General features: G+C 36.1%; 1 protein-coding gene across 9 annotated transcripts in view; it reads left to right on the top strand.

The window, feature by feature from the left end:
* Nucleotides 1–21,552, top strand: part of LOC105465581 (thymocyte selection associated) — a 235,823-nt gene extending 214,271 nt beyond the window's left edge. For 7 of the 9 annotated variants that reach the window (XM_011714061.3, XM_071096422.1, XM_011714064.3 and 4 more), the window contains 2 exons: nucleotides 4,279–4,414; nucleotides 14,463–21,552. In XM_011714061.3, coding sequence (XP_011712363.1) covers nucleotides 4,279–4,414; nucleotides 14,463–14,494 — 168 coding nt within the window. In that variant the 3' untranslated portion in view covers nucleotides 14,495–21,552. The remainder of the gene's footprint in view (nucleotides 1–4,278; nucleotides 4,415–14,462) is intronic. The other 2 variants (XR_011623350.1, XM_071096421.1) reach the window with 2 other exon arrangements.
* The last annotated feature ends 5,587 nt before the right edge of the window (nucleotides 21,553–27,139 follow it).

Raw genomic sequence — 27,139 nt, 5'->3', positions numbered from 1 at the left:
AAACTTGCTTATGCATGGGAGTGTGACTATACAGTGGCTATTGATAACTGGCTAAAGAAAAAGTCATAAAAATTAAGTCATGTTTTATTCATGAATTTGCCTATTTATTTAATGTGTAGTTATTTAATGCCTACTATATTTAAAACCCTGAGATGAGAGCTCGGGACAGTGAACAGGGCATGCATAGTTTTTACTTCCAGGGAGTTTTATTTTAGCCAGGGAGATAGACATTAAACATGAAAACAGCTATTATTTGATTGTAATTACAAAAATTACATTACAGTAGAAGTACAAGGTGCACAAAGACTAGAAAATAGGGCACTGGCTAAGGTTTATACAGTGAGTGATACTTGCAGGAACCCAAGCCTTCGTAATATTAAGGGGGAAATTTTACTAAGAATGTCCTAGGCAAACAGAATAGCCAAGCCTTCAGACAGGAAGGAAGTGTGATGAGATTGTGGACCTGAAAGGATGTTAGAATTAGAGTCCAGAGTGCTTACTAAGGCATACAAGCTCCTGCCTCTCTACACCTCATCTCATTTCATAAATCTCTACCTCCCCACTGGAGTCATAAACGTACAGGTGGTAGGTCAAGCCACATGATTGCTGAAATTATCTAGGAATGGTAAAAAGAAAACCGGGAGAATAACAGAACCTTGAGACCTCTTGACACTCAATGTTTGGTTAAGAAGGATACTCCAGCAAAGGAGACTAAGAATAAGCACTCAGAGTGGTAGGAGGAACATCAGAAGCCAAAAGAAGGAGGTGACCAGACATGTCAGATGCTGCTGAGAGGTAAAACAAGTTGAAGTCTGGCCGGTTATTGGCCAGATTGAAGTTTCTGAACAGAAATGGATGCTGGGTAGAGAAGAAAGGAAAAAGAGCAAGGGGGTGATGGATATAGAGAAAGTAAAGGGATTAGTGGATCTCAGATGCCAGTGAAGTCCACGAATAGCCTTGGCAGAAATTGTGGAAAAAGCAGTCGTAGAGAAGGTGATTTGGCTGGAGTGGAGGGAATAAACTTGAGGATAGGAGAAGAAGTGAAAGAGGAACATACTTAATATTGGAGGTGGAAACATTTCAGCTGATGATGGACTTCAAATGTGATCTTGGGACTGAAAGCATGAGTTAGAAAGAATGAGAAGTTCATTTGTAATAAGGAGATCCAGGGATGAATAAGATAGAATGTTTATGTAGATGTGGATATTGTCCAAGATCATGGCGATGCTGAGGCTACATCAGATGCTGGACAACAGTCCAGGTGCCAAAGACTTCTTTTGAAAGATGCATAGAGATTAGTAGAGAGATGATACCAACAAGAAGAGAGATGGCGCATAGCTAGACGCCAGGAATATCAAGCAGCAGGCACATTTGCAAGGAGGTAAGGTGCAATGGACAACACTCAGGGAAGGGGATCCTCCACTTAAGGGTAACGGGGATGAGGAAGAATAAGCAGCCGGTATCATTCACAGAGGAAGTGGTGTCTTCAAAGAAGAATGAGATTTTAGTCAGGGTAGGAAGGTAGAGACAATGTTCAGAAAAGAAGTTGAATATGTAGTGAAGTTTGCAAACCATGAAGCAAAGTTATCAAGGCATGGTGGAAGAATTTGAGAGATAGGAAAGGGGAGAGGGAAGAGAGAATTGAGGGTTAGTGGAGGGCAGTTGGGTAATTAAGAATGAAACACTGTAGGAATTTTATTGTAGCAGAAAAGAGATGCCAGGGTATAATGTGCAGACCCAGGGAACTAGATGGAGGGGCTAAGTAAACAAGGAAGAGGGAGTGTGGCAGGGTCAATAACTTAAGAGACACCTATCTCCCTTTACATTAGGACCTGGGAACAGTAGGTTGGCTATAATATGTAACGTAAAAGAGAAGTCGGAAAATCTGACAGGGCTTACTTAAGAAGAGACTCCATGTGGGAACTGTTTCCAGGAAAATGAGGCTCTTAATTACTGAAACACTAATATGTTTATAAAATGTCCAGTCTGCCAGAGGTTTGCACCAGGAAGCACAGGACCTTTACAATTCAGAACCTATTCTGATCAAGGGGTTGTTTTCTCTCTCAGGCTTTCACAAAAATCCTTTCATGAGCAAATAAGCTCAGCATTTCTTTTATTTTCAGCCTGGAATATATTAGAATATACATAACTTGCATGAATTCTTAACTTTCCCTCAATGTTTTAATATTTTCAATTGAATTTGGTATGAACAAACATGAAGCTTATTCCTTCTTTAATCTATTGCATTGCTCAGTTCTGAGAAACTATGATTTAATACTCATGTCATAACTTGAAATAATAATAACCTTTTCAAAGGTGTCTAATTCAGAATCAGGAAAGTAGTTGGATACTGAAATCTGCTTCTTTCCAAAAACTACATGATAATAGAGGCCTGACAATAAATTTTAAAAATTACAGTGATGGACTTATGTTTCTGTGGGCTGTGGAGGAGCTAAAAATAAACAAGCGGGATGGTTTAGTTCTAGTCAATACCAACATCCAAACTGATCTTGTGAGCTGTCTTTTGTAGTATCGCTAGGATCCCTTCCTTTGCCATTAGAAAAGGAATTTGAGAAATATCTGCAAATGACTTACCACACTCTATTTTAATTATCTGCATAAACAATGTAAGAAATTGTGTTTTAATAATTTGGAGTCTGAGAGAATGTCATGTTATGTTTGTATTCTCACACCACATCCATTATCTGGGATACTATAGATAGATGGTGGTTGAATGTACCAGTTGTCTATCAGCATACAATGCTGCATAACCACCCGAAAAACATAATGGCATACGACCAAAATCACATTCATTTTGCTCATGAAGCTGTGGAATTCAGCTGACTTGAGCTGGTCTCAGATGATCTAGACTGGTTTCACCCAAATGTCTGGGGCTCCCCTGGCTGTTGTTTGCTTCAGCTTGGACAACTGGGGTGACCTAACTCTCCATCTCATGTTCAATCTGTGGCCAGCTAGTCTAGGCATAGTCTCATGGCATAGTGGAAGTTAAGGAATGAGCAAAAACAATTGTGCAAGCCTCTTTCAAGCCTCTATGTCAATATCCTGTTGGGCCAGAAGAAGCCACATTCATAGGCCAAAAGTCAGAATAGGAGGGCACTGCAAAATTCTGTAGAAAGGACATGGATATAGAGAGGAGTGAAGAGTGAGGGCTACCTGGGCATCCAGTCCACTGCATTAAAAATCTCAAGAAATCAATCATGAAGAACACTGTCCGAGGTTCAAGATTCATATCATAAGGCTCAGCACTGTTCATTTTGTTAACTCAAGTGAATTACTTAATCATTCTAAAGCCTAATTTCCTTATTGGCCTTTCTCAAGCTTTAAGAGCGGCTGATTTTATAAAATCAAGCTTTCAATGAATTTCATGCAATATACGGTCTATAGGAGAAACTTTACAGGAAAAGTGTCCATTATACTATCCTTTAGTGAGCCAACATGGCTAGTCTGAATGGCCATAATTGACAAGATAATATTGACTCTAAGAATTTTCACATATTCTGTAATCTTATTCAAATTGATAAACTTCCAATCTGGACTTGGGTATGAATTAATTAAGTGCTGGAAGTTTAATTTCCAATTGAAGTTTTCACTTTTTGTTCCCATCTGATGATTCTTTTGAAGCATACAGTGTGTCAGTATAATGTCAAATGCTGTGACATCTCTTACATGTGAGATGAGTTATGGGGACCATTGATGCCGTGCCTTAATAATTCATTGTTATGATGATTTATTACTCTGAAATTGACTAGAGGAGCTTTGTCAAATTTGCATAATGCTGATAAAAAATGTGGGTTAATTTATAGTAGATGTTATGATTTGTTTTATATAAAGAGTATGATGATACATAAATGAAATCTGCTTTTGATCATATAATATGAAATTATGTAATATATAATGAAGTGCTGGGTTAGTTAACTATAAGAATAAAAACTAAATAAAAATGTTCTAAATGAAAAATATTTTAAAAGCTTCACAAGAAGAAAGTAATATACACAAATGGTCTTTGAAGATGGTTTTCTATGCCAAAAATTATTTCTTATTCTAGTTACTTAGATTGCTTCAAAAATTGTACACCTTGATTTCCAAAATATCTTGATGAACATATAATTTGTAACTTGCTTCGACATGTCAAATGTTCTGTTTCAGACATACAGAAATGAATTGCCATGTGATAAATCTTTCATATTTCTGCAAAGGATTTATTTTGGACTGACAATTTACTTGTGAAATCAGTCACTCTGACTTGTGTCATTTCAGCGTCATCACGTAGACATAACCAAGAAACTTCACCCAAATCAAGCTGGCCTGGATTCGAAAGTACCGGTTGGTAGTCAGAATGATTTGGTGGATGAAGAGAAAGAGAGGAGCAACCGTGGGGCCACGGCAGTAGCAGGTACTGATGTGACTATAGGTCAGTTAAACCACGGTAGTTTGACTGTCCACATGACAAAGGTGCAATGGACAGATTCTTACTGTTATTTTGTTTGGAATATATGACTCAGCCAAAGTAATCACCCTGCTCTGCAGATCACATTGAAATGAAGTTTTATGTGAAGCATGATGTTGAACACTCACAATAATAATAGTCATGTTTATTGTTTTCCATTATTAGATTTTTCACCTCCTTTATGGCTTTCATGGCCAATGAAATATTTTAAGATTGCTTGTACTTTTTTGATAATAATATTTTGATATTTTTGCTAGAACAATGAACAAGAAGAATTACTGTCTTGAAAAGAGGTTAAAATAATTGGGATGTTTTAAATTTAAAGAAGTGTCAGATAAGTCATTGAATGCAAGCTTGAATTATGATGGTTCAGTTTATAGGGATTGTGATCTGATATTTTTCATCTCCACTGAGTGCAAAACAAAAGCAAATGGACTTGTGGAGGAGTTGATAGCATTCAATTAAGCTACCCAGACTAACTTCCATATGGCGGAAATTTGGGATGAGCTAGCAAGGGAAATAAGAAGTTTGTTTCTTGCCAATATTTTAGACACACCAAACCCCCTCAATTTCTATTACACTTTATCTTTGAAACTTCACATGTATTTCCTATGAAAATTGAAACTGTAATTATTCTTAAGCATACGGTTTCCTCCTTTCTCATCCTTATTTGGTTTTGTAGCTAGCACGCTTTCTTCTCCAAGGACATGTAAAAGTCAAAATACTAGATATAAAGTCTCTGAAGTGTTTCTGCTCCAAACGCTGTCTGCACGATCTGGGTTCTTTCATGTAGTTAGCTTACTGGCTTCTGACACTCCTATAAAAACGTCCCAGAGAGCTTTTCTTATTACCTTTTCATTGACTCTCTCCTAGTGAGAAAAATGAAATTCTGTAAAGGGCTTTGAAAACCATGCATATTGCAATTCCTCCACATTTCTAATACTAATCAAGTGTGACTATAAAAGAAACAACCACGGCAGTGAAAATTGCTGCAGCGCATTGAGTCTCAAGCCATTATTAATTCATTGGAACCTTTTTTTTTTTCTTTAAGATTGTGGATTTTAAAGAGTACCAGATAACACAATTCCTGAGATCAAAGTTTTTGTTTCAATCAGAGGGAAACGTTATCTAATCTTCTCTTGTATGTGAATCTTTCTGGGATGGTACAGCAGTAGTCCCAGCTTTGTGCCCTGAGTGAGTAGTACAGCGTATGTTACAGACCAGAGAAGCACCAACTTTGAACGTATTACTTGTAAGTGATGATTTTAGGGACAAAAATGACCTGGAATTAAAGCAGTGGTTCAAGGCAAGTGGGACTCCCTAACTTCATTCAAGAGAGTAAAATGGAATCTCCTTTCCTAGATAAATTTGATTTTAACATCCATTTATTTAGAAATTACCCAGTATGAACATCTTGGCAATATTTTTATTTGCTTTCCCATTTGTAAATGCAATAATTACAGTCTTTCTTCCTTATGGATTATAATTGTGTGATAATTCTATATATAAAAATACAAAAGTAGAGTAGAGCAAAAATATAATTTTTCAAACTTTATTTTTATCTTATATCATATAGGATATGTTCTTCATTTCCAAAAAAAAAGACTCATTGGAGCCATACTTAACATTTACCATATTTCACATGGATAGCTCATGGAATATGTAGTAGCCTTCTTTGAGTTCAGGATGGGTAGATTAGGCCTTTTCTGAGCTTTCTCCTCTTTCTAATGCTTAGACATAAGTCAGTCATTTCCTAAATTATCTTTGATGAGAGTAACAGTTGCAGAGACTTTGTAGCATATCACAGACTTAAAAAAAAAAAAAGCCTAATTAAGATAGGGGTGCTGCTTTGCTTTTCTAGTGTTGCTCTTTTGGGATACCCAGACCTAATTCTTTCATTTAAATGGGGTGGAGCTTTTTCAAATATGTATCTAATAATTGTACTAAGGAAATTATTTATCTTGGTCTTCAATGTCAACAACTAAAATTTTACTGTGAATGACTGAACATGAATTGTGTAATAAGACTCTATTCCAGCCAAGAGTACAGTAAATCCTCACTTAGGAGCAGTGCTGCCAGCCACTGACATCTTCACTAAGAAATTGATGAAAACATTTCACCAGATTCTAGACAACCTTGTTCTGTGGGTCCTTGATTCACTCTGGTTGCTTGGTTATGCCCATGCCTTATTTTAAGAACATTACTATTAATTCTACATGTTATTTTATCCATAAATTACTAAAATATGTTATCTGAAAGTAGGATGATTAAGTGATAGAATGAGCACAGACCTTTAGAGGCTGAACTGAGATTTCTGGGTTAACATTTTGGTTTCCCCATTAGGTAGCTATGTACTATGAGCAATTTGTTATTTAAGACTATTCCTTTATTTGTAAAATTGAGTTACTAGTAGTGCTATACCATGGGCTTTTTTTTTTTTTGAAGATTATATTAGATCAAATAGGTAAAAGTATAGTACATAGTAAACTACAATGAAGTCAAGCTATAATAATTAACTACTGAATCTTTACAAATTGGTTGCTAAGGAAAACTTTGTTTTCCTACGATATGCTCTGTAAATTGCTGGCTGTGGCCACTTCATGTTATGGATCTTTTAGTCTCTGAGTTTCTGTCTGCATTTTTTGCCTTTGAGAACAGTATGCTCTTGGAGATGTTATGGCCTTTGTGAATTCTATGAACATTGGAGGGGATGAGAAACCCTCTTTGATAATGTCACTGATTCCTCACAGTAAAAGAAACACTCCAATTGTGTAGAGACATGGATTCCCTGATTCTCCCTAATGGACTCTTTCCCCATCTTACTTCAGCAGCAATAGCGGAGGAGGAGCATAGGGCTTCAATGTTTATTCAGCTTAAGGTCTATTTTTAGTGTGTTAAGTGGAAATGTTTTCATTGCACTATTTGCTGCATCCAGTTCCCTGGGCTGATTTACATGTGGAAAGTTGGTTGGGAAGTGCTCTCAGGAACAGCACTTGAGGCAGAGTCCCAGAAGCAGATTTGGGCAGAGGGAAAAATTGAATCATGATATAGTCACAACAAAGACCTCAACTGATCCCATAGGGAGCTCTGGAGTTGGCATGGTTCTTCAGGGTTGTCCTGAATTAGCGGGTGGGGAACAGACTTTTATACCCCCTGCATCAAACAATCATTGGATGCAGCTGTCCCTGAGGAGAGTCTGTGGTTATGGGCAATGTGGCTTTTTTCAGCCAAGGGCACAGCCATTAGGTACAAGAGGATGATTATTCAGTTCTGAGGAGGATCTGATTATTATGTGGGTCACTCATTAATTGCTGCCATTGCTTCCGGTTATCTTCTGGGCTAAACAAGGGGCCATTTTCCTTTTTCCTCCTTATGTCTCTCTAGAAACTCAAATCATTGCCAGGAAGAATGACCTTTTAAATATGCTTATTTGTTTTTGTCCTACATAAACATAAATGTTTTCTAATAAGCAAATGTTACACTCTCCTGATCCATATTTTCCAATGCGATTTTCTTCCTTTTGTAACTTCGACTGTGGTCTTTGAATTTTCCCTACAACTTTAGACTAAATCTGTGCTACTGTTTGTCCTTCATAAATTAGACTAGTCAGGTAGTAAGACAAACCCTGGGCTAGAAAATGAAACCCAGGCACTTCAAGTTTGAGTCCCAGTTCTACCACAACCTGGATTCTTAGCCTTTCAGAAGCCATTTCATTTCTCTGAGCTTGACTTTCTCCATCAAAATAGTGGGTATACCAGATAATCTGTATGCCCTATCAGTTCTAAAAGCCTGTGATCCTATGGCTTACTCTGAGTTAGAGCATTGAAATTGTTGGACTCAAATGGTCTTATCTCTGAGACTCACATACAGGTAATTCACCACATCTAAGATCTTACTTAATTTGGAAATTTAAACAGGTCAGAAAAAAACAAACTCCCTGGGAAAGCTCTCCACTTAGGCCAAGGTCGAAGCTAGAGAATAAAGAATGATTCTGTAGCTTTAGTTTAACATAAATGCTTAACATAAACTTCAGATCCTATTTGTATCATGGAAAATAAAACATAAGTAGTTTCCTATCGGGACCATTTTGAGGATTAGACAAGTTGGGGGTTCTATATGAAAGACCTTAATTGAAAGGCTGATTATATGGGATCAAGAGGTAGGTAGTTTAGATCATAAAACACATTGTTGTCTCTTAATTTTAAAGAAGAAACACCTCAAATTCAGGTTTATTCTAAGTAGTGTTCTAAGTGCAAAAATTACTTTTATTCCAAAGTCTAGAAAATCTGTTATTTAAAATATTGTATGATTTTCAACCAATGATTTAAAAATCTGTCCCTTCATCTTTATATTTAACATCAATGCAGATATTTAATAATATAAACAAAATAATTATATTAGTAGAATTTATTTTACATTTCTAGATAAGGCTATTTTAGTTTGGAAATACTGACACCCTAAAGAAAAATGTTATAAGATTGCTCTTCATTTTATAGCAACCTATCTCCCTCTTCTCAGACGATTTAAATGTTTAAGAATGTGCTGCAAGGACAACCCATAGCCATTTCATTCTTCGAACAATTCTGAAATATCATTTCCTATTAGGAAGTTGTGTGAGCACTGACAACCTCGCCCCTCTTCTTCCCTAGAGATTAATTTATTTCCTGCAGTGCTTGCTTTTCATGGAAATCTTACTCGTAAGCCTTCACCAATGAGAGATCTCATCAGCAGAATGCTAATTATAAAACAAAACCGTGTACCATATTCAGAGGGAAAAACAGTTCTCTAGGCAAAGCAATCTTTTTGTTTTCTTTTTACTCTGCTCTGTGCTCCATCTATGGTTGAACAGAAATATTAACCCCTGGGAAAATATTCCACGAGGTGCTGGGGGATGGTAGAGAGTGCAAGTTTTGTAATGAGACAGACCCAAGACTAAGCTCTAATTCAAAGAATGTCACATTTGTTTGTGATTTTGTTTTCTTATCTTTAAAATTAGAATGAAAATACTTATCTTACACGGAATTTCTTGTGTTTTAAAATATCGCTTAATGTGTATGCTAAAAATGTATATTCTTGGGATCTATTCTCTAGAGCAGAGTTGGAAAAGCATCATGGACTATGGATAAAATATTAATGGGTCCCATTGCCCGATTTTTATGGCTGGGGAGCCAGGAATGTTTAATTTTTCATTTTCAAATGTTAAAGAATATTTAAAAATAATATTTTTGACATGTAAAAATTTTATAAAATTCAAATTTTAATGTCTATGAATAAAGTTTTATTGGAACACATCTACATTTATTTAAACATTGTGTATGACTGCATTAGTGCTCTATCAGCACGGTCAAGTAATGGTAACAGATATTTACTGTCTGGCCCTTTAGAGAAAAAGTATGATTCAGGTATACCACGGGGATGTATTTCAGTGTATCTCAGGTGAGTCTGCTGTAGGGGTTCTATGGATCACATTTTGAAAAATAATGCACTAGAAGAATTGTGAACAACCTTCACTTCTTCTCACTTATCACACCCACTCTACCAGAAAGCCTGGTTGGCTTTATCTTCAAACAACATCTAGAATACGCCCATTTTTTTTTTTTCCATGGCTAATACTACCAACCAAGTCTAAACTATCTGCTGCTATCAACCACTGTCTCTCATCCGGATTCTTGCACTTGTTTTCTAACTAGTCTATTTGCTCCTACACGTGGCCCATAGTGTCCATTCCCAACACAACAGCCAGAGTAAGTATAATAATCTTAAGTCAGATTGTGTAACTCCTCTCCTCAATGTCTTCCAGTGGCCTCTCTACTTCTCCTTTCTCACTACTCTGGATATGTTGGCCTCATAGCTGTTTCTCAAAAACCCTAGGAGAGCTCCATCCTCCAGGCTGTCACAGACTATTTTATCTAAATGGCATAATCTTTCCCCAGAGATCCATGTGGCTTTCAGATTCGCTTCCTTTAGGTCTTTATTCAACGGTTACCTTCTTGGCGATCACCTTATTTTAAAACTATAACCCTCCTGTCTGGCACTATCTGCCTCCTTTATGCTCTCTAACATGTTTTGCAGTGTCCTTTTTATTTTGGTTATTGGTCACCTACTCCACATAAGGTCACTACGAAGGCAGGGGTTTTTATCAGTTTGCTCTATCCTCAGGTTACAGGAAAGTGTCTGGCTCATAAGAGGTTCACAGTAAGTATTTCTTGAATACAGAAATGAACCCCAGACTCCTATCTTGTGTTTGACAGATTATGTGTGGATTCTATCAAACATTTTCTGTATTCAAAAACAGTTGCCAGGAGTACAAATAGAAGACTTATCTCTGAAACAAGATGCAATACTCAATCACTTCAAATGAGAGGGGAAATAAAGCAGCTATTAACTTGTATTGTTTGTTCAGTCTCAGCCCACAATTTGATTACAAAAGATACTAAGGAAAGGGGAGTTAATTATGGGTACAAATATGAAAACATGAATGAAAATCCAGTTGAAACTCTTCAGAAGATTCTCCAAAAAACCACAATCAAGTTGCATCCTAAAAGAGAAAGATGGTTCATGGCAGGTTTGAGTGTTCACCATCACATTGAGCAATTTCAGGGGACTGGCACTCAAAGTTCCCCAAAAGAAAAGTGAAAAGGGAATAGCTTTCCTTCAAACTAACACTTTAGGAAACATCAGGTTTATAAGAGAATGTAAATTACTTTTAAACATACTTCAGTTTGATTCCTCCAAAGTATGAGGAAATTGAAATTTTCTTTCACTTTAACCTTCTTATTCCAATAATTACCCATGTAATTTTATGCTTATAACTTTATTTTGTAGGTTATTCTTAAAAAGATATAATTCTGACCATTGAAGGACACTTCTTTAGCCTGTATTTTTAAGAGAGAAAAGCAAAATGAAACTCCATTCTATGTCTACTCTTCTATGAATGAAATACTTTACTTGATCTACAAGGAAACTTGTCTACATGATTCCAAGTACTTCAGTTAGTCTGATCAACTGAGTAACTGGTTCAGTGAATATTCATTTCAACATGAGAATCATCACCTCCTTATTGAACTTGTGACATTTCCAAAAGGAATGGGTGATGAATGCCAAAAAGATAAAGACTTTAAATCTCTTTGGATTTTAAAACCTAAATTATTGTCAGAAAAAAAAAAAAAGTTATTGCACAATTTGAGATTTCTTGAAAGTTAGTATGCAAGAAACAATTTCTATTCAATGTGGAATCTCCTGCTCTGTCAACTAGAGCTTGCCACCAGAGCATAGATGTAATTTAGAGGACCACTGCACTGGGTAAAGATTGGGTTTAGATCAGGCAGGGTGAGCTGACCTCTAAGGTCCCTTCTAAAACTAAGATTGTTTAAATCCCAGTCTTTTATTTGGAAATAATCTAATTATTTTAATTACCTCAACTCCCATTTTTCTGCTTAACTGTGTACTATCTTAAATCTGCTTATTGACAAGGGAAAGTTAGACTAATAACTGTCAAGATGACAGATTGAACTTTCAAACTGCATGCTTTTAATAGTTTTATGTGACTCTGAGATGGCAATGGCAAGTAATATTTCTGTAGCACTTTACAGTTTACAAAGCACTTGCAAGCTCATTATTTCATTTGATATTTCCTCAATTCTCTATGATTCAGTTATTTTTTTTTATTTTTATTTTTTTTGAGACGGAGTCTCTCTCTGTCGCCCAGGCTGTAGTGCAGTGGCGCGATCTCGGCTCACTGCAAGCTCCGCCTCCCGGGTTCACGCCATTCTCCTGCCTCAGCCTCCTGATTGGCTGGGACTACAGGCGCCCGCCACCTCGCCCGGCTAATTTTTTGTATTTTTTTTTTTAGTAGAGACGGGGTTCCACAGTGTTAACCAGGATGGTCTCGATCTCTTGACCTGGTGATCCACCCGCCTTGGCCTCCCAAAGTGCTGGGATTACAGGCGTGAGCCACCGCGCCTGGCTGATTCAGTTATTATAATGAAAACGTATTCACTGATAAGGAAATGGAATTCAGAGAGTCCTCAAGACACACAGCCAGTTAAGTTGTAGACGCAGGAATCAGACCTAGGTCTTCAGATTCCAGTTCTCTGTACTACAATTCATTTACTGCATTTTCCTTCATCCCATCCCCCTGCTCCCTAAGAAAAGCAGCACTGCAAGGAAGAAATATTGCTGTTATTCCTTTTTATAGATAAAGTCACAAAGATAGTAAATGATAGAAGTGGGAATTAAATCTGGGCATACTGCCTAAAAATCTTGTGTTCTTATATCTAAAATGTATATTCTACAGTGTGTGGTTTTATTACTGTTTGTCATATAAGAAAGATCTAAAAATGTAAAGGCAGCCGTTGAGGACAGTGGATCATGAGGAGAGGGAAGGAAATCTAGGAGAGCATGCAGTCCATGTTCTCTTCTGCATCAACCCACTGACCACTCCAGCTCCAGTCCCAGTTAGTACTGATGGGAATGTTGACAGACGAAAGTAAATTCAGACCATTAGGGGAATTAACATGGTATGTGGAGAAATTCCTCTTCCTTCTCCTTTGACATTACCTTTCTTCTTTCTCAATTAGTCTGTGACCTCCTCGGGAGCCACGAAACTGCATATTTTGCTTCTGTGTTTCAGACACATCATGAAAATCACTAAGAGATGGTGAGATAATGTTAGTCTTTTTACATTTATTGACATATTCTATCTTTGCAACTATTCCATTTAATGGGCATTATTATCCCCCTTCTCCTTCTCCTTAAAAAAATGAGAAAATGAGACATATAAAGGTTAGGTAAATTACTTTAGGTTATACAGCTAATGTGACAGAAAAATAATTCAAAGAAGAAAAGAAGAGAGGAAGCAGGAAGAAAAAAAGAAGAAAGTGAGGGAAAGTGGGAGAGGGGAAGAAGGGAAGGAAAACAAATGGAAGGAAAAAAGGAAGGAAGGAAGAAAGAAGGAAGGAAGGAAGGAAGGAAGGAAGGAAGGAAGGAAGGAAGGAAGGAAGGAAGGAAGGAGAAAAAGAGGGAGGGAGGGAGGGAGGGAGGGAGGGAAGGAGGCAGGGAGGGAGGCAATTATAGGCTATTGAGTGCTCAGAAGGAAGACCAACAAAGACCAGAGACTTTCTCTCCAGGTCTGGGCAGCTAGCACTTAACTAACCTCTAGTACAATAGAGGCAAGGGAGGGTCACAGAGATTTCTGGTTTTCTCTTCCTCTTGACCACTTGTAGTGCTTACTTTTAGGGCTTCTTTTAATCACCCATCCATCATGCTCCATAAAGCCATAGTAAAAAGGAATCAAGTGTCTTACCGGAAAACAGGTACAGTTCCTATTCATAGCGTAGCTTGCTTTATTTGAGAGTCTGACATGATTTTGTGTTAATGCCAGGTCTGTGTATATGTTAACCAGGAACTTTAGATAGTACAACTTATGCTGGAAGCCTGTTGATTTTTTCTTCAGTTTAACAATTATTAGGCACCCTTTTCCTCCTCTGTAGTTCTTAGAACTCCACTATATTTGTATTCTATTCTGTAGGCACAGTGCCACAGCCAAAGACTGTTGAGTCTGGAAATAGACATTTTTAGACATAATCAGCTTCATCTTCTTACTAGCTGTGTGATTGCTGGGGAGGTCTCAACTTCACTGAGGTCTCAGTTTTCTACCTTACATTACCCATATGATAGAGTTGTTATAAGGATGAACTGAAAGGCAAAGAAAAGCATTTTGTCCATGGAAAAACACTTTATACATCTAAGCTATTATCTCCTACTTCACACAAGTATCTACCTTGTTTCTGAAGAGTGAAGAGCTTACTTTTTCTGTTTGTTTGTTTGTTTTGTTTTCGTTTTATTTTGTTGGCTCTTTCTGCTTTGCTTCCAACCATTTCTCAAAAACCGTACATGCATGTGAGTGTCAACAGTATTTGAAAGCGGGCAGTTTCCTTTCTGGTTATTTTCAATACATATTTCTGATAAACGCTTCTTATTTTTTTATTTATAGAAACATTCAAGAATGAAAAACATCAAAAATAACAAGATGTGACAGAAGCCACTTAGTCAACAAACATAAATGTTGGAGGGAAAAAAGAAGCTAGCCTTCTAGCTGAAAAACAAATATTCCCCAATGGACTCCAGAAGAAACTTGACTCATCGCTGCAAAGGAGAGAACAACCTTAAAACTTTTAACAGACAAAACTTAGAGAAACCTAAGATATAAAATTCGTATACTCTATTCTGTTGTGTCTAAATCTGTATGTATTGTTTTGTTGTTCTTTAGGACATATTTATTTAACATGCACATTTTTTTCAGGTTCTTATTTCTACTACCAACAACTAAGTAATTGAGAAATAATTTTGTATTTCAGTTTCTGAGTAAAACCAGTCTGAAATAGGATAAAAGCTCACCAAATATTTTCTTTTTTTCCCAGAATTTGTTTTGCCATTTTTTTAGTGCTATCATCATTCCTAACAAGACTAACTTACAGAAAAATAATTATATCTGATTGATTTAAAATGTCCAGGTTTCTTATCCAAATCCCTTGGAACTGGGATCCCTACCTATCAAGGGTGGAAGGGAGTTTGACTTCACATTCACAGTGTATTTACAAAATACACTTTGTAATAAATATGTTTGAATTCCAACAACCAAAGCCATTGAGAGTCATAGGAGTTTTCCATAACCTCTTCTATGACCCAACATGTTCATGACTGAAATTTCACCGGATTTCTGAGAAGATGCCTTAGTATTTTATGTACTGTATACCACACAATTCTTTAGATGAATGTTTCTTAGGATTGTAGGAAAATTATCTAGTTAATCATAATATTTGATGTAAAGAAAAAGGCAATAAAATTGTAATGAGATATAATAAATTTGGCTGACAATAAACCAAAGTGATTCTTAATTAGTGTACATTAGAATGATGCTCTTATAGTTGCATCATCTATAAAAATTACTTTAAGAGCTCTCACATTTTGATAATTTATCTTATTATGTATTAAGTATACAGGAGCAATATTATTTTTCCTCTAACAAAATGAAGAGACAGGCTATCTGGTTAATGTTACACAGGAATTTAACAGTAACACTTAAACTTCATGCATAGATCATACTCTGTACAAAATCTGTTAGCTAACATCCTATCTCATAATTATTTTATGTTACTTGGAGAAATTTGTGGATTTTGTACCAAAGTGTTTCTGAAGACAATAAATTGTGAGTCAGCTTTTGAACAAAAAAAATTACAGTTAGAGTTTTTTGAATGTTTATATTCTGATTAAGCTCACTTTACCTTACTTTTTTTCTAAGTGACAATTAATCCTGATTTCTAATGTCCTAAATATTGCTTAGTGATTTGATTGTGGTAATATCATTTCTTATCTACAATGTCTAAACTTTTATGGGATAGTTTTACTTTTATTTATTTTGCCTGTTTGTGCAGATTAGAGCAGAAACTTTTCTAAGCCCCACATTTGGTTATTGAAGGCCACAGCGAATCTTAACATGACAACCTTGGCAAACTGCACCTTAGGTAATTTTAGACTCGTATAATTTGTTATTTTTCAAGTAATAGTGAATAATTAATATTTTCATTTGGAATATGAGAATGATTAAATTTGTACTTTTGATAGGTATCATTCTTTGATTAGAAAATTAAGAGAATGCATATCTTCCTTTGGCCGTAAATTATCAAGGGCTTTCTAATGGAAATCATATATAAAATTTCTAAATATAAGTCCTTTCACATACTGCATTTCCAGTTGTCTTGATATTGAAAAGTGTAATAAACTTCATGCTCACTTATTGGAGATTTGGGAAGGTTGAAAATAAATTTCCTAATTTTTATTTGTATGTGTTCTCTTCTATGTTTAACTCTAGGATAACTATCTTCCTGTAACGATTAGGTTAAAATAGTCTTTAACTAGAATTGAAATAAATTGTTCACTAAGGAGGGGATTGCTTGTGCTAAAAAAAAAAAAAAAAAAAAAAAAAAAAAAAGCCAGGAGGAGAGAGATTTCCTTCCTGCCCTCTCCATCCCCTATGGACTTACAGTGCTGAGCTCAATCATAATGACCAAACTTCACAGCATGGTCAAGTTGCATAGACAGGGGCCAAGACTACGAATTGTTAATACTGGCTTCTTCCTAATTGAATCAGCCAAGCAATTTTGGAAAAGGCTGTCAGAAAGGAGTGAGAAATGGAAAGAGGAAAATGTGATTGTTGAGATAGGCTAGTTCAACTCTTGCGTCCGGGATTTTAATATAAAAACTGTTTGTTTTAAGATCAGAGTCAACATGTAATGAGACTTTTAGGTGTTTATCCAATGGTTCTTGGTTCAAGTTGCCTCTAAAAGGAAAAAAATGTGTAAAACGCTGGGGGAAGTCAGAATTAGGATCTAATTATAACCCCGGTAGGCTGGAATACTAAAAATGAAATCCAATAGAATAAAAGTATTCTTTTGATTTTACCATGAAAATATTTCCACAATTGTAAAACTTCTGACTGTTTCTACTTCTACTGCTGTGGTCCAAACTCAGTCATCTCTGTTGGATTATTGCAAAAATCCTGTAACAATCCTTCCCGTTCCTGCCCTTCCTACCTATCAATCTATTCTGATTGTGAGAGCCAGAATGATCTCATTAAAATATATGCTATTATTACACACCACAGTCATGTCCTACCTCATTCAGACTAAAAGCCAAAATTCCTAAAATGATCCACAAAGGTGTACCCAATCTATTCCCATTCTCTCTCTGGACTCTTCCTATTCATTTTGCTCAAGTCATACTGATCTTCCCATTTGATGTGGTTTGGCTGTGTCCCCATCTAAATCTCGTCTTGAATTGTAGTTCTCATAATCCCCACATGTCATGGGAGGAACCCGGTGGTAGGTAATTGAGTCATGGGGGCAGTTTCCCCCATGCTGTTCTCCTGATAGTGAGTGAGTTCTCATGAGATCTGATGGCTTTTATAAAGGCTTTTTCCACTTTTGCTTGGCACTTCTTGCTGCCACCATGTGAAGAAGGATGTGTTTGCTTCCCCTTCTGCCATGATTATAAATTTTCTGAGGCCTCCCCAGCCATGCTGAACTGTGAGACAATTAAACCTATTTCCTTTATAAATAACCCAGTCTTGGGTATGTCTTTATTAGCAGTGTGAGAATGGACTAATACACCATTATTTATCAACCGTGCCAGGGCTAGTCCTACCCTGAGGCCTTTGCATTTGCTGTTCTCCCTGCCTGGAACACAGTTTGCTCTCCTCTCCACAGAGGTCACTCCCTTACTTGCTTCAGGCTTTATCCACATATTATCTTCTCAGTGTGGCCTGCTCTGGCCACCCTATCTCAAACTGCAGTCTCAACTCTTATTAGTCTTTCTATCTCCTTCCCTGCCTTAATTTTCTCCATAATAGTTTATTCTATCTAACAAGTAATGTCTTTTACATATCTTATTTCTTTTCTGTCTCCTTTACACTAGACTGTAAACCCCCTGAAGGCAAGATTTCTTGTTGGTTTCTGCACTACACCCAGGCACTTAGAATAGTATCTGGCATATATCTGGCACTCAGTATATGTTTGCTGAATGAACTGATTAAAGTTAGGAATGTGAAAACTCGGGCCAGACTGCCCAGGTCTGAATACTGATTCCCTGTTTACTGGGTTGCCTTGGGTAGGTGTGTGAGCCTCCTTCTGCTTCAAATTCCTACATATATATAAAATAGGACTAAAATAGAATCTACATTGTAGAGTTGTTGTGATAATTTGATGAATGAATATATGTAAAGTGCTTAGAGCTTTGTCTGGCAAAAAGTAAGTCCTCAATACATTTATCTGTTATTATTTTATAATATGTATATGTTCTAAATTATATATAAAATGTTAGATCAAGGAATTTTAGTTTTGGAGTTTTGCATCTTTTCTTCTTTGAGTTTTCTTCCTTTCCCACTTCCACTCTTATGTACCATGACCAATACCTATCTAGTCCTTATTATCTTAGCTCAGGTTCCCTAGAAGCACAGGTTAAGGGGGAAGATACTCGTTCAGTGGTTTATTGGAGTGTTTTTAGGAGAAATCTGTATGGAAGTGGAAGAAGCAAAACCAGGATAGGAGAATGATCTAGATAAATACATGGTTTCATAAGAACTCCAACCTAATCTTTCCAGCCTGATCCTAAGGGTACCCCAGAGCATGGATTATACTACTGTGCTGATCCCTCGGCTGAACCTTCAAAAATTTGTTCCAATCCAAGAGGCCAGCAGGTTCCAAATTCTGTACCATACTACAGGACAAATGAGTCCCAAAGGTATATCCCACCGTTGCGTCTCCCTTGTGACAAATTGTGTCACTTGATCTGAGATGATATTACACAGGGTATCATGTTGGGAGAACAGAAATCCTGTGACCCCTCTGTGGCAGTGCTGGCTGAGGCACTGTGGAAAGGAAAAGTAAACTGATACCTGGAGTGTGTTTTGATTTCAGTTATGAGAAAGCATAGATTCTTCTTGGGTGAAAGAGATTCAATGTAATAAAATTCTTACCAACTGACTAGGTTGTCTCTTCAAAGGATGGTAACTTATCAGGGAGAGGGACAAACACCATTGGTATTTGTGGAAGGCAAGTTGAAACTTCAACAGTAACAGTAACTAGGTCAGCCTTTGTGAGAAACAGTTCATGCTGTTGGCCCAGGACTTACAGTAATATGTGCCATCATGGTTACTCCACTCATGAATCCATTGTGCAAGTACCAGGGTGACTAAGGACAGAGGCTAGTTGATATTTACTGATTGAGTTAACCTATCTAATTGATTTTATAGTACAGATGCTCTCTGTTGAACACTAATTTGCTATACAAAATTTTCACACCTTTTCCCAATTTTCATAGTCATCCTCTTCTTCAGATATTTTTATCCGCCATATTTAGCTCTATCTGTATCCAAGTATTGAACTAATCAGCTAAGCCATTTGCTATTAAAGCCACTTCCCAAGGAGTTTATGTTTATCCTGATTGCAGGCCGTTTTCTGTTGACACACAATGTGGACAACCAGATGCATGCAACTCTGTCCACTGGGAGGATTTCACTTCACCATTGTCTTTCAGACTCACTCCTAAGTTGGGCTCTAGTGCAACAGTAATCCATTTGGGCCTCTGCTAATACACCAAGTTGACCCATCCATGAACGAATCCACTTCATTTTATTAGTTGTTTACAGAGAACTGCACCCTGAGCTCTGGAAGTGTAAGCTGAATAAAAAGTGCAGGTACAACAATGTGGGTGAGTGATTTGAGGGTCTCATCAGTCACTCATTGGCACGTCTCATTTGTATCATCTGGACCTGCTTCACCCCAGTCCTGTATGTGCTGCTTCTGTCTTGCAAAGTGCTGCTGCTGGGTTTACTTAATCTTATGAATTCCTGTGTCTTATAGCAACCAGCCCAAGAGGGCAGTTTCAGTCATATGATTATACAATGTTCTATTGTCAGGTATCAGTCTCCTATTTGGTAAAGTAGCATGGTGACAGCTGCTTTTCAAATGTTGTATAGGTCTGTGATAAAATGTCATGGCCGTGTTCCAAGGATTGCACAGTAATTCTCCTATTAGAGCTTGCCAGCGATTTTATACACTATATCTATTAGATACTCATCAGCTATATATCTAGATACCCACAGTACCACAGATCTTTCAAGTAATATGGCAGAGATGCAAGTCTGCTGTAACCACAGACTTGACCTGCTGTATCACCCCTCCTTCCTCTGGGCCACATACACAACTGTCAGTCATTTGCATCATCTCATACATGATTCAGAGCAGCATACTCAAGTGTGGTATGTACTGCCTATCCAACCCCCAAAGACTTACTAAATGCTTTCTTAGTGGAAAGAGGTGTAAAGGACTTGCTATGGTCTAAATGTTGGTGTCTTCCAAAATTCATATGTTGGAAACCAATACCCAGTGTGATAATATTAAAAGATGGGTCTTTTAAGAAGTAATTATGTCATGATGGCTCTATTCTCAGGAATGGGACTGGTTCTCTTACGAAAGAAGCTGAAGGGAGTGTCCTTGCTCCCCTCTGCCATGTAAGGATGCAGCAAGAGGTGCCATCTTTGAAACAAAGCAAGTCCTCACCAGACCTCAAATCTTCTGGTACCTTGATCTTAGACTTCTTAGCCTCCAGAATGGTGAGCAATAAATTTCTATTCTTTATAAATTACCCAGTCTAAGGTATTTTGTTATAGCAGCCCAGAACAAATAAAGATAGTGCCAGAACCTGTTCTTTGTCTGATGAGATATCCTAGCTTCCTTAGCTCAAGGGAATCCTAAAATTTTTATCCATATGGCAGCATCTTGAATTTTTGCAAGGTTTAGTTTATTCTGTTGTTAATGGGCCAAGGTGTTTACTAAAGAATGGGAGCTAGATACATACCCTTTTAGGTGGCTAGCAAGGTACTTAAGCTATGGGTCCCTAGTCCCTGTGGCTTGTGTTTGCTGATGTGACCCTCATTCAACATATTCTTGTCATTTCTTGAGAACAGTGCAATGGTTGGGCACATCGGAAGCTGCAGCTTAGTGTCCGAGCCCTCCAGGATTTTCTTGCCCCACATAGTACTTGCTATCTGCTTCATACCCTTTATTAAAGCTAAGTAAACTTAGTGCTTGGTGTACTTATTGTTTCTTGTATCTTTGAGTGACAATATGAAATTAAAACTCATTCTAATGGTCTTGGTTTTGCAAGATTACAAAATAAAAATAAAATACTAGAAATAATAAATATGGTTTGGCTGTGCCCCTACCCAAATCTCATCTTGAATTCCCATGTGTTGTGTGAGGGAGATTTGTCCCTACCCAAATCTCATCTTGAATTCCCATGTGTTGTGTGTGTTGAATCATGGGGGCAGGTCTTTCCCGTGCTGTTCTCATGAGAGTGAATAAGTCTCACAATATCCGATGGTTTTAAAAAGTGGAATTCCCTTGCGCAAACTCTCTTCTCTTCTCTGCCACCATGTGAGATGTGCCTTTCTCCTTCTGCCATGATTGTGAAGTCTCCCCTGCCACATAGAACTGTAAATCCAATAAACCACTTTCTTTTGTAAATTGTCCAGTCTTGGGTATGTCTTTATCAGCAGTGTGAAAATGGACAAATACAACGATGATTATGACAGCTAAAAAAAGAAGAAAAAAATGCAGGTTAGGCACAACAGAAGAGAAAGTTGCTGAGATGGTAGACTTTAATTAATTACCCAGAATGCAGCAAGGAAAGACAGGACAGTGAAAAAGAGGTGTTAAAAAACACTGAGAAGAGTTTAAGAAGGCAGAATATTTACTTAATTAGAGTGAGAGCACAAGAAATTCAGAGAGTGATGCAAGGCAGAAGTGAAGTAATATTCAAAGAGATGATGTCTGAGAACTTTCCAGGAATAATAAATAATACAAAACTTCAGATTTAGGAAATACAGCAGCGTATTTCAAGAAGAATAAAGAAGTAATTTCCTTACAACTCATAGTGAAATTTCAGAAGGAGGATATAAAATAGAACTGGGACATCAATTGGACAAACAGTTGACTTTTCCAAGCCTAGTACAACAGTTGGAAGATGGGATGCCAAGGGAAAAAACTCTCCAGTGAGAACTGTTAACCCAGTTAAAATATTTTCAAAAATAAGAATAACATATTTCTTACAGATAAACAAAAACAGGGGGCTTACAGTCAATTGAATTCTTGGTAAAAGGATATCTAAAGAGTATACTCTAAGAAAGAAAATAAGTCCAGAAAAAAAAATCTGAGAATCAATAATGAGTAGGATATTAAAAAATAATTACAGACTGGAAGATATTTGTAATATATATGTCCAATAAAAAAATGGTATCCAGAATGTATAAAAGCCTCCTTCAAATCATTAAGTAAAATGCAGACAAGCTAATTTTAAGAAAGGGTAAAGAACTTAAGCAGGTACTTCATAAAAGAGGATATTCGAAAGGATAATGAACATAAAAATCTGCTCAAAATCACAGCAATCTTTAGGCAAATGCAAATTAAAACTACAACAAGATATATCATTATAAGCCTACCAGATGGCTAAAAGTTTTTTCAAAAAATGAAAAGAACAAGTTTTGAAGAAACTGTGGAGCAGCCAGAACTCTCACATGTTACTGGTAGGAGTTTAAATTGACAGATCTATTTGGAAAACTGTTTGGCACTGACTCCTAAAGCTAAACATACACCTACCCTATGACCCAGAATTCCTATTTGTGTAAATCCAACAAAACTAAATGTAAACTAATTTAGCTACCAATAAGACATGTACAATGATGTTCCTAATGACTTTATTCAAAGTAGTTTCAAACTGGAAACAACCCGTGCCCAGGAGTAGTAGAATAGGCAAACACATTGTAGGGTAACCATGCAATGGAAACTGATGTAGCAATGAAAAAAGATAAACTATACAAAAATGCAACAGCATGGATGTTTTTACAAACCAGAATCATCAAAATTAGACACAAAATAGTATTTACTGTATGAATCATCAAAATTAGACACAAAATAGTATTTACCACAGGAATCATCAAAATTAGACACAAAATAGTTTTTACTGTATGATTCTGTTTATATAAATATTAAGAAAAGGCAACAGTGCTTTATAGTAATAGAAAGAAGTATGATGTTTGCATTTGGTTTGGTTATGACTGGCTGGAGAGGCACACAAGAGGTCTCTGGAGGGCTGAGAATGTTCCATATATTAATCTGTGTTACGGTTACATTGAAATATACATACGTTTAAATTAATGAAGGTTTGCACTGTAGAATTACGCACTTCACTGCCTATGTGTAATAAGGCAACAGAATGGTAAGCACAAGTTTCAGAACAGTACTTACCCCTGGGGTAAAGGTTGAGGAGAGATTAGGGATTAGAGCCTAAGGGACTTAAAGTGTATTCACAGTGTTATATTTCTTATTGTATATGTAGTATATGTTTTGTACATATAAATATTTTATATATACAAAAACAAATGGAGGAAAAAATGAAATAAGGGAAACATTACTATTTGATCTGGCCGACAAAGAATGCAGATATTCAGCAAACTTCCCATAAAATACATATTAGAATCCCCTGTGTGCAGTTTATTTCATCAAATGTAATGTTGTTAGGCACATACTTTAGCTCTACTATCTTGCTAGAATGCATTTTTCCATTGGGATGATCTCATAAATATTTTCTTATATTTATCTCACATGCTAATAAAAGATAAGAGGTACATTTTCTTCAGCATGTTCCTTGAAATGTCCCAAATCATTTTGTTAAAAATAAATGCTTTCTACATTGTATGTCAATTTCTTATCTTCTGTAGTATTCAAAGTAAAATCTGAACTCTTTAGTCCGTGTTACCAAGTACTTGAAGTACTTAATATATATGATATTTGTACTTTTTTAGACATAACCCTGACATTTAATTTTTTCTTTTTTGCTTTTGTGCATTCTGAGGAAACCTCAGGCTGGGCTGAATATTTCCAATTCATGGAAAGATACACGAAGTGTTCTTATTTCTAAGTTAGAGATTAGTAGTGAAATACTAGCAAAAATATTTATTTATAGTGCTCATAGGCTAGTTAGACTAAATAGCACACTATTAGAGGAAGCCTACTCTAATGTTTTCCTTCTCCCATTACATGAAAATAATTAACTTTGTCTAAATAATTCTCATTTAGAATATGTTTTCATTTTTATTATGATTGAAACTTGAGTCATAAACATGTATGTAAATATTAAATACAAGTTCTTCATCAGAAATGTGATTTGCAAATATTTTTACTTGATCTGTGTTTTATCTTTTCATTTTCTTAAAATAGTCTGTTAAAACACAGTTCTTAATTTTAATGAGGTTTGATTTATAATTTTATTTTATGGATCATGTTTGTGTGTCATATTTAAAAAAATATTTGCCTAACACAAGTCATGAAGAGTTTCTACTGTATATTCTTCTAGAATTTTTAGATTTTACATTTAGGTATGTGATCTGTTTGAGTTAATATTTATATATGATATGAGGAGGGATGGTTGTAAAGATGCTTTTTTTCTTCTTCTTTCCTGCCTTTATTTCTTCCTTCCTTTTTTCCCCAAATAGATACTTAAGTTTTCCACCACTATTTGTTAAACAGACTTCTTTTTTCTATTGAATGGCTTTTGCAAGTTGTTTGAAATCCAATTAATCATGTACATTTCAGTCTATTTCTGCTATCTCTGTTCTATCAATGTCTTTTCTAGCCACGTGGACTAATTCTTGCAACTTTTTAGACTTTTTAGACTTAAGAAGAGTGAAGAGAGTAGGGAATGTTTAGTGGAAGGACATATCCTGTGAAATTCAGGAGCCACATCATCTAGTAAGTACAATGTACTTTTCCCCCTAGCTTTTAATTATTTACTTTTTTCAAAAATGTTCAATGAAGTGTTTTGAAATATTACATCTGAGATGTCACTTAATTAAATAATGTATGGAAGAAGAGTGGCCCACACTTGGTGAGAAGTTATACAAACATAGCAACCACACACAGCCAAAAAAGGTGGTTATGACACTACAAAATGTGACCAGTAAAAGATCTGAAGTAGTAGACAGATTTACTATGATGAGAAATAAATTAGATAAATTTGTGGATCACACAGGCACTTTTTAGGACAACCCCTCCTCCCAAAGACTTGGGGAGAGAGACCTTGAAAGAGACTAGATTTCCTATTGATCCTGTGAGATAAGAAGTTTAACTCTTTTTATTGGATTATAATAAGGAAGGAATATCCTAGAAATATGAAGAGAGTGGAGATACTAGGTTTGTACCAAACTTTGGCCTTTTTTTTTTAAAGTATCATCTGCAAAACTTAAGGTTGTGGAATTTTTAGACTCTAAAATTATCTCCTTAAATTTTAATTAATTATCCAGATAAAAGTGAAAAATTAACAGTATAGCAACTAGTCATAATACTTTTAAAATTATCTGGCGTGATATTTTAAGCCATATAATTTAGGAACTCACAAAATGAAGAAATAAATTTCCAAATTAATAACTTAGTAGAAAAATTTCTTTCTATTTTCTGGGCCTAGGTAGGGAGTTTTACCCGTTAGGAATTTTGTTGTATCTTTTGAGTCAATATGTAGTATGTAGCTTCTGGGAAATATGTCAGACCATACCCACAACAGGAGAATAGGCCCTGTATGATTGTTTCATCTGAGTGAATGTGCTGTTGCTTGTTCATAGTCAATTGAATTAAGGACGGACATTATAATAGGAGGGGAAAACTCCTATTTTTTTTCAGCCAGAAAGAGTAACCTTCCTTATAGACTTGGGTAATATGCTAAAATTTTAATATGGCCTCTGAAACAATGGATATTAAGAAAAGAGGGAATATTCTCCTATTGTCCTTACATTCTTCCTAAAAGACAGCAAACCTGGCCTTGACCTCACAGCTGTATGGACCAACATTCTTATCTTGTCCAAATGTAGTTCAAAGATTATATGAACTAATGTTACAAAAGTCTGGTGAGTCAGGTGGTGTACTCTATTTTCCATATCAATATTAAAAGTTTTAAAAACATAAACGTTGTTAAAAAAATCACCTGAACATTATTTTAAAAGATTTTGCCTATTCACAGCAGGTTGTCAAAGACTATCATTAAAAATTTCATAAGATCAAGTTATCAATAACAACCATAAATGATTCAATTAAGTTGAATGGCTATTTTTAAATTTTCTCAGAAATTTATAATTATCTCACAAAATCTCTGTCATTACTGATTATGAAAGCCAAATCATTAATTGGCAAGTTGTATACAGCAACATTAATTTAAATTGTAAAAGGTCAGATAATAGCATTCCACCAAACATACATAAGCCCAGGATACTAAACATGGAAGACTAACTTGATTTTGACAAAGTTAGTTTTAAATCTATTGTTTCTTGATAACTTATAAAATAAACAAATAAAATATATAGTAGAATGAATATTGATAATTTTTAAGGAGAAACATTAATACAGGGAAGGGGTTCTAGAAATGGCAGTGCTAATCAGATATGCAGTAAGAGCCTCAAGGAGAAGGAAATTTCAGTAAAATCCTGAGGAAGTGATCACACTGGTCATATGAACATCTGGAGAGACAGCACCAAGACATTGAGATTAACAAGTGCAAAAGACTTGAGGTCAAAACATACATGACATGTTCAGTGTAACCAAGGGGTTCTTGAATTGGAGAATAGCTAGGGAAAGAAGTAAGAAAAGTAAGAAAACCAGAAAATATAGAGCCTTGGAGGTAACATTAAGGAATTTAGCTTTTCATTGAATGAGATGGGAGTCACTGGAGGGTTTTGAGAAAGTGATGATTTCTTATTTTCCTAGAACTGTTATGCCTATTGTTTGAGGGTACAATATATGTGAGGAAGAGCAGAAGCAGTATTATCAGTAGGTGGGCTAATGCAACAGTCCTCCAGAGATGACAGTTGCTGGAATCCAGGTGGTAAGAATGAGAATCAAATTTTGTACGTAGTTTGGAAAGGTAGAGCTATTAGAATTTGTGGAAAGCATGGATATAGTTGTGGGAAACAGAGAGGAGTCAAGGATGACCTGAAGAATTTTGGCCCCTTCAAATGGAGTTACCATTGACTATAATAAGGAATAGTGCAGAAAGTGCTGATTTGGGAAT

Source organism: Macaca nemestrina, chromosome 5 (genome assembly GCF_043159975.1).
Source record: "Macaca nemestrina isolate mMacNem1 chromosome 5, mMacNem.hap1, whole genome shotgun sequence".
Lineage (NCBI taxonomy): Eukaryota > Metazoa > Chordata > Mammalia > Primates > Cercopithecidae > Macaca > Macaca nemestrina.
The sequence above is the reverse complement of the archived record's forward strand: the minus strand, read 5'-3'. Positions and strand labels throughout refer to the sequence as shown.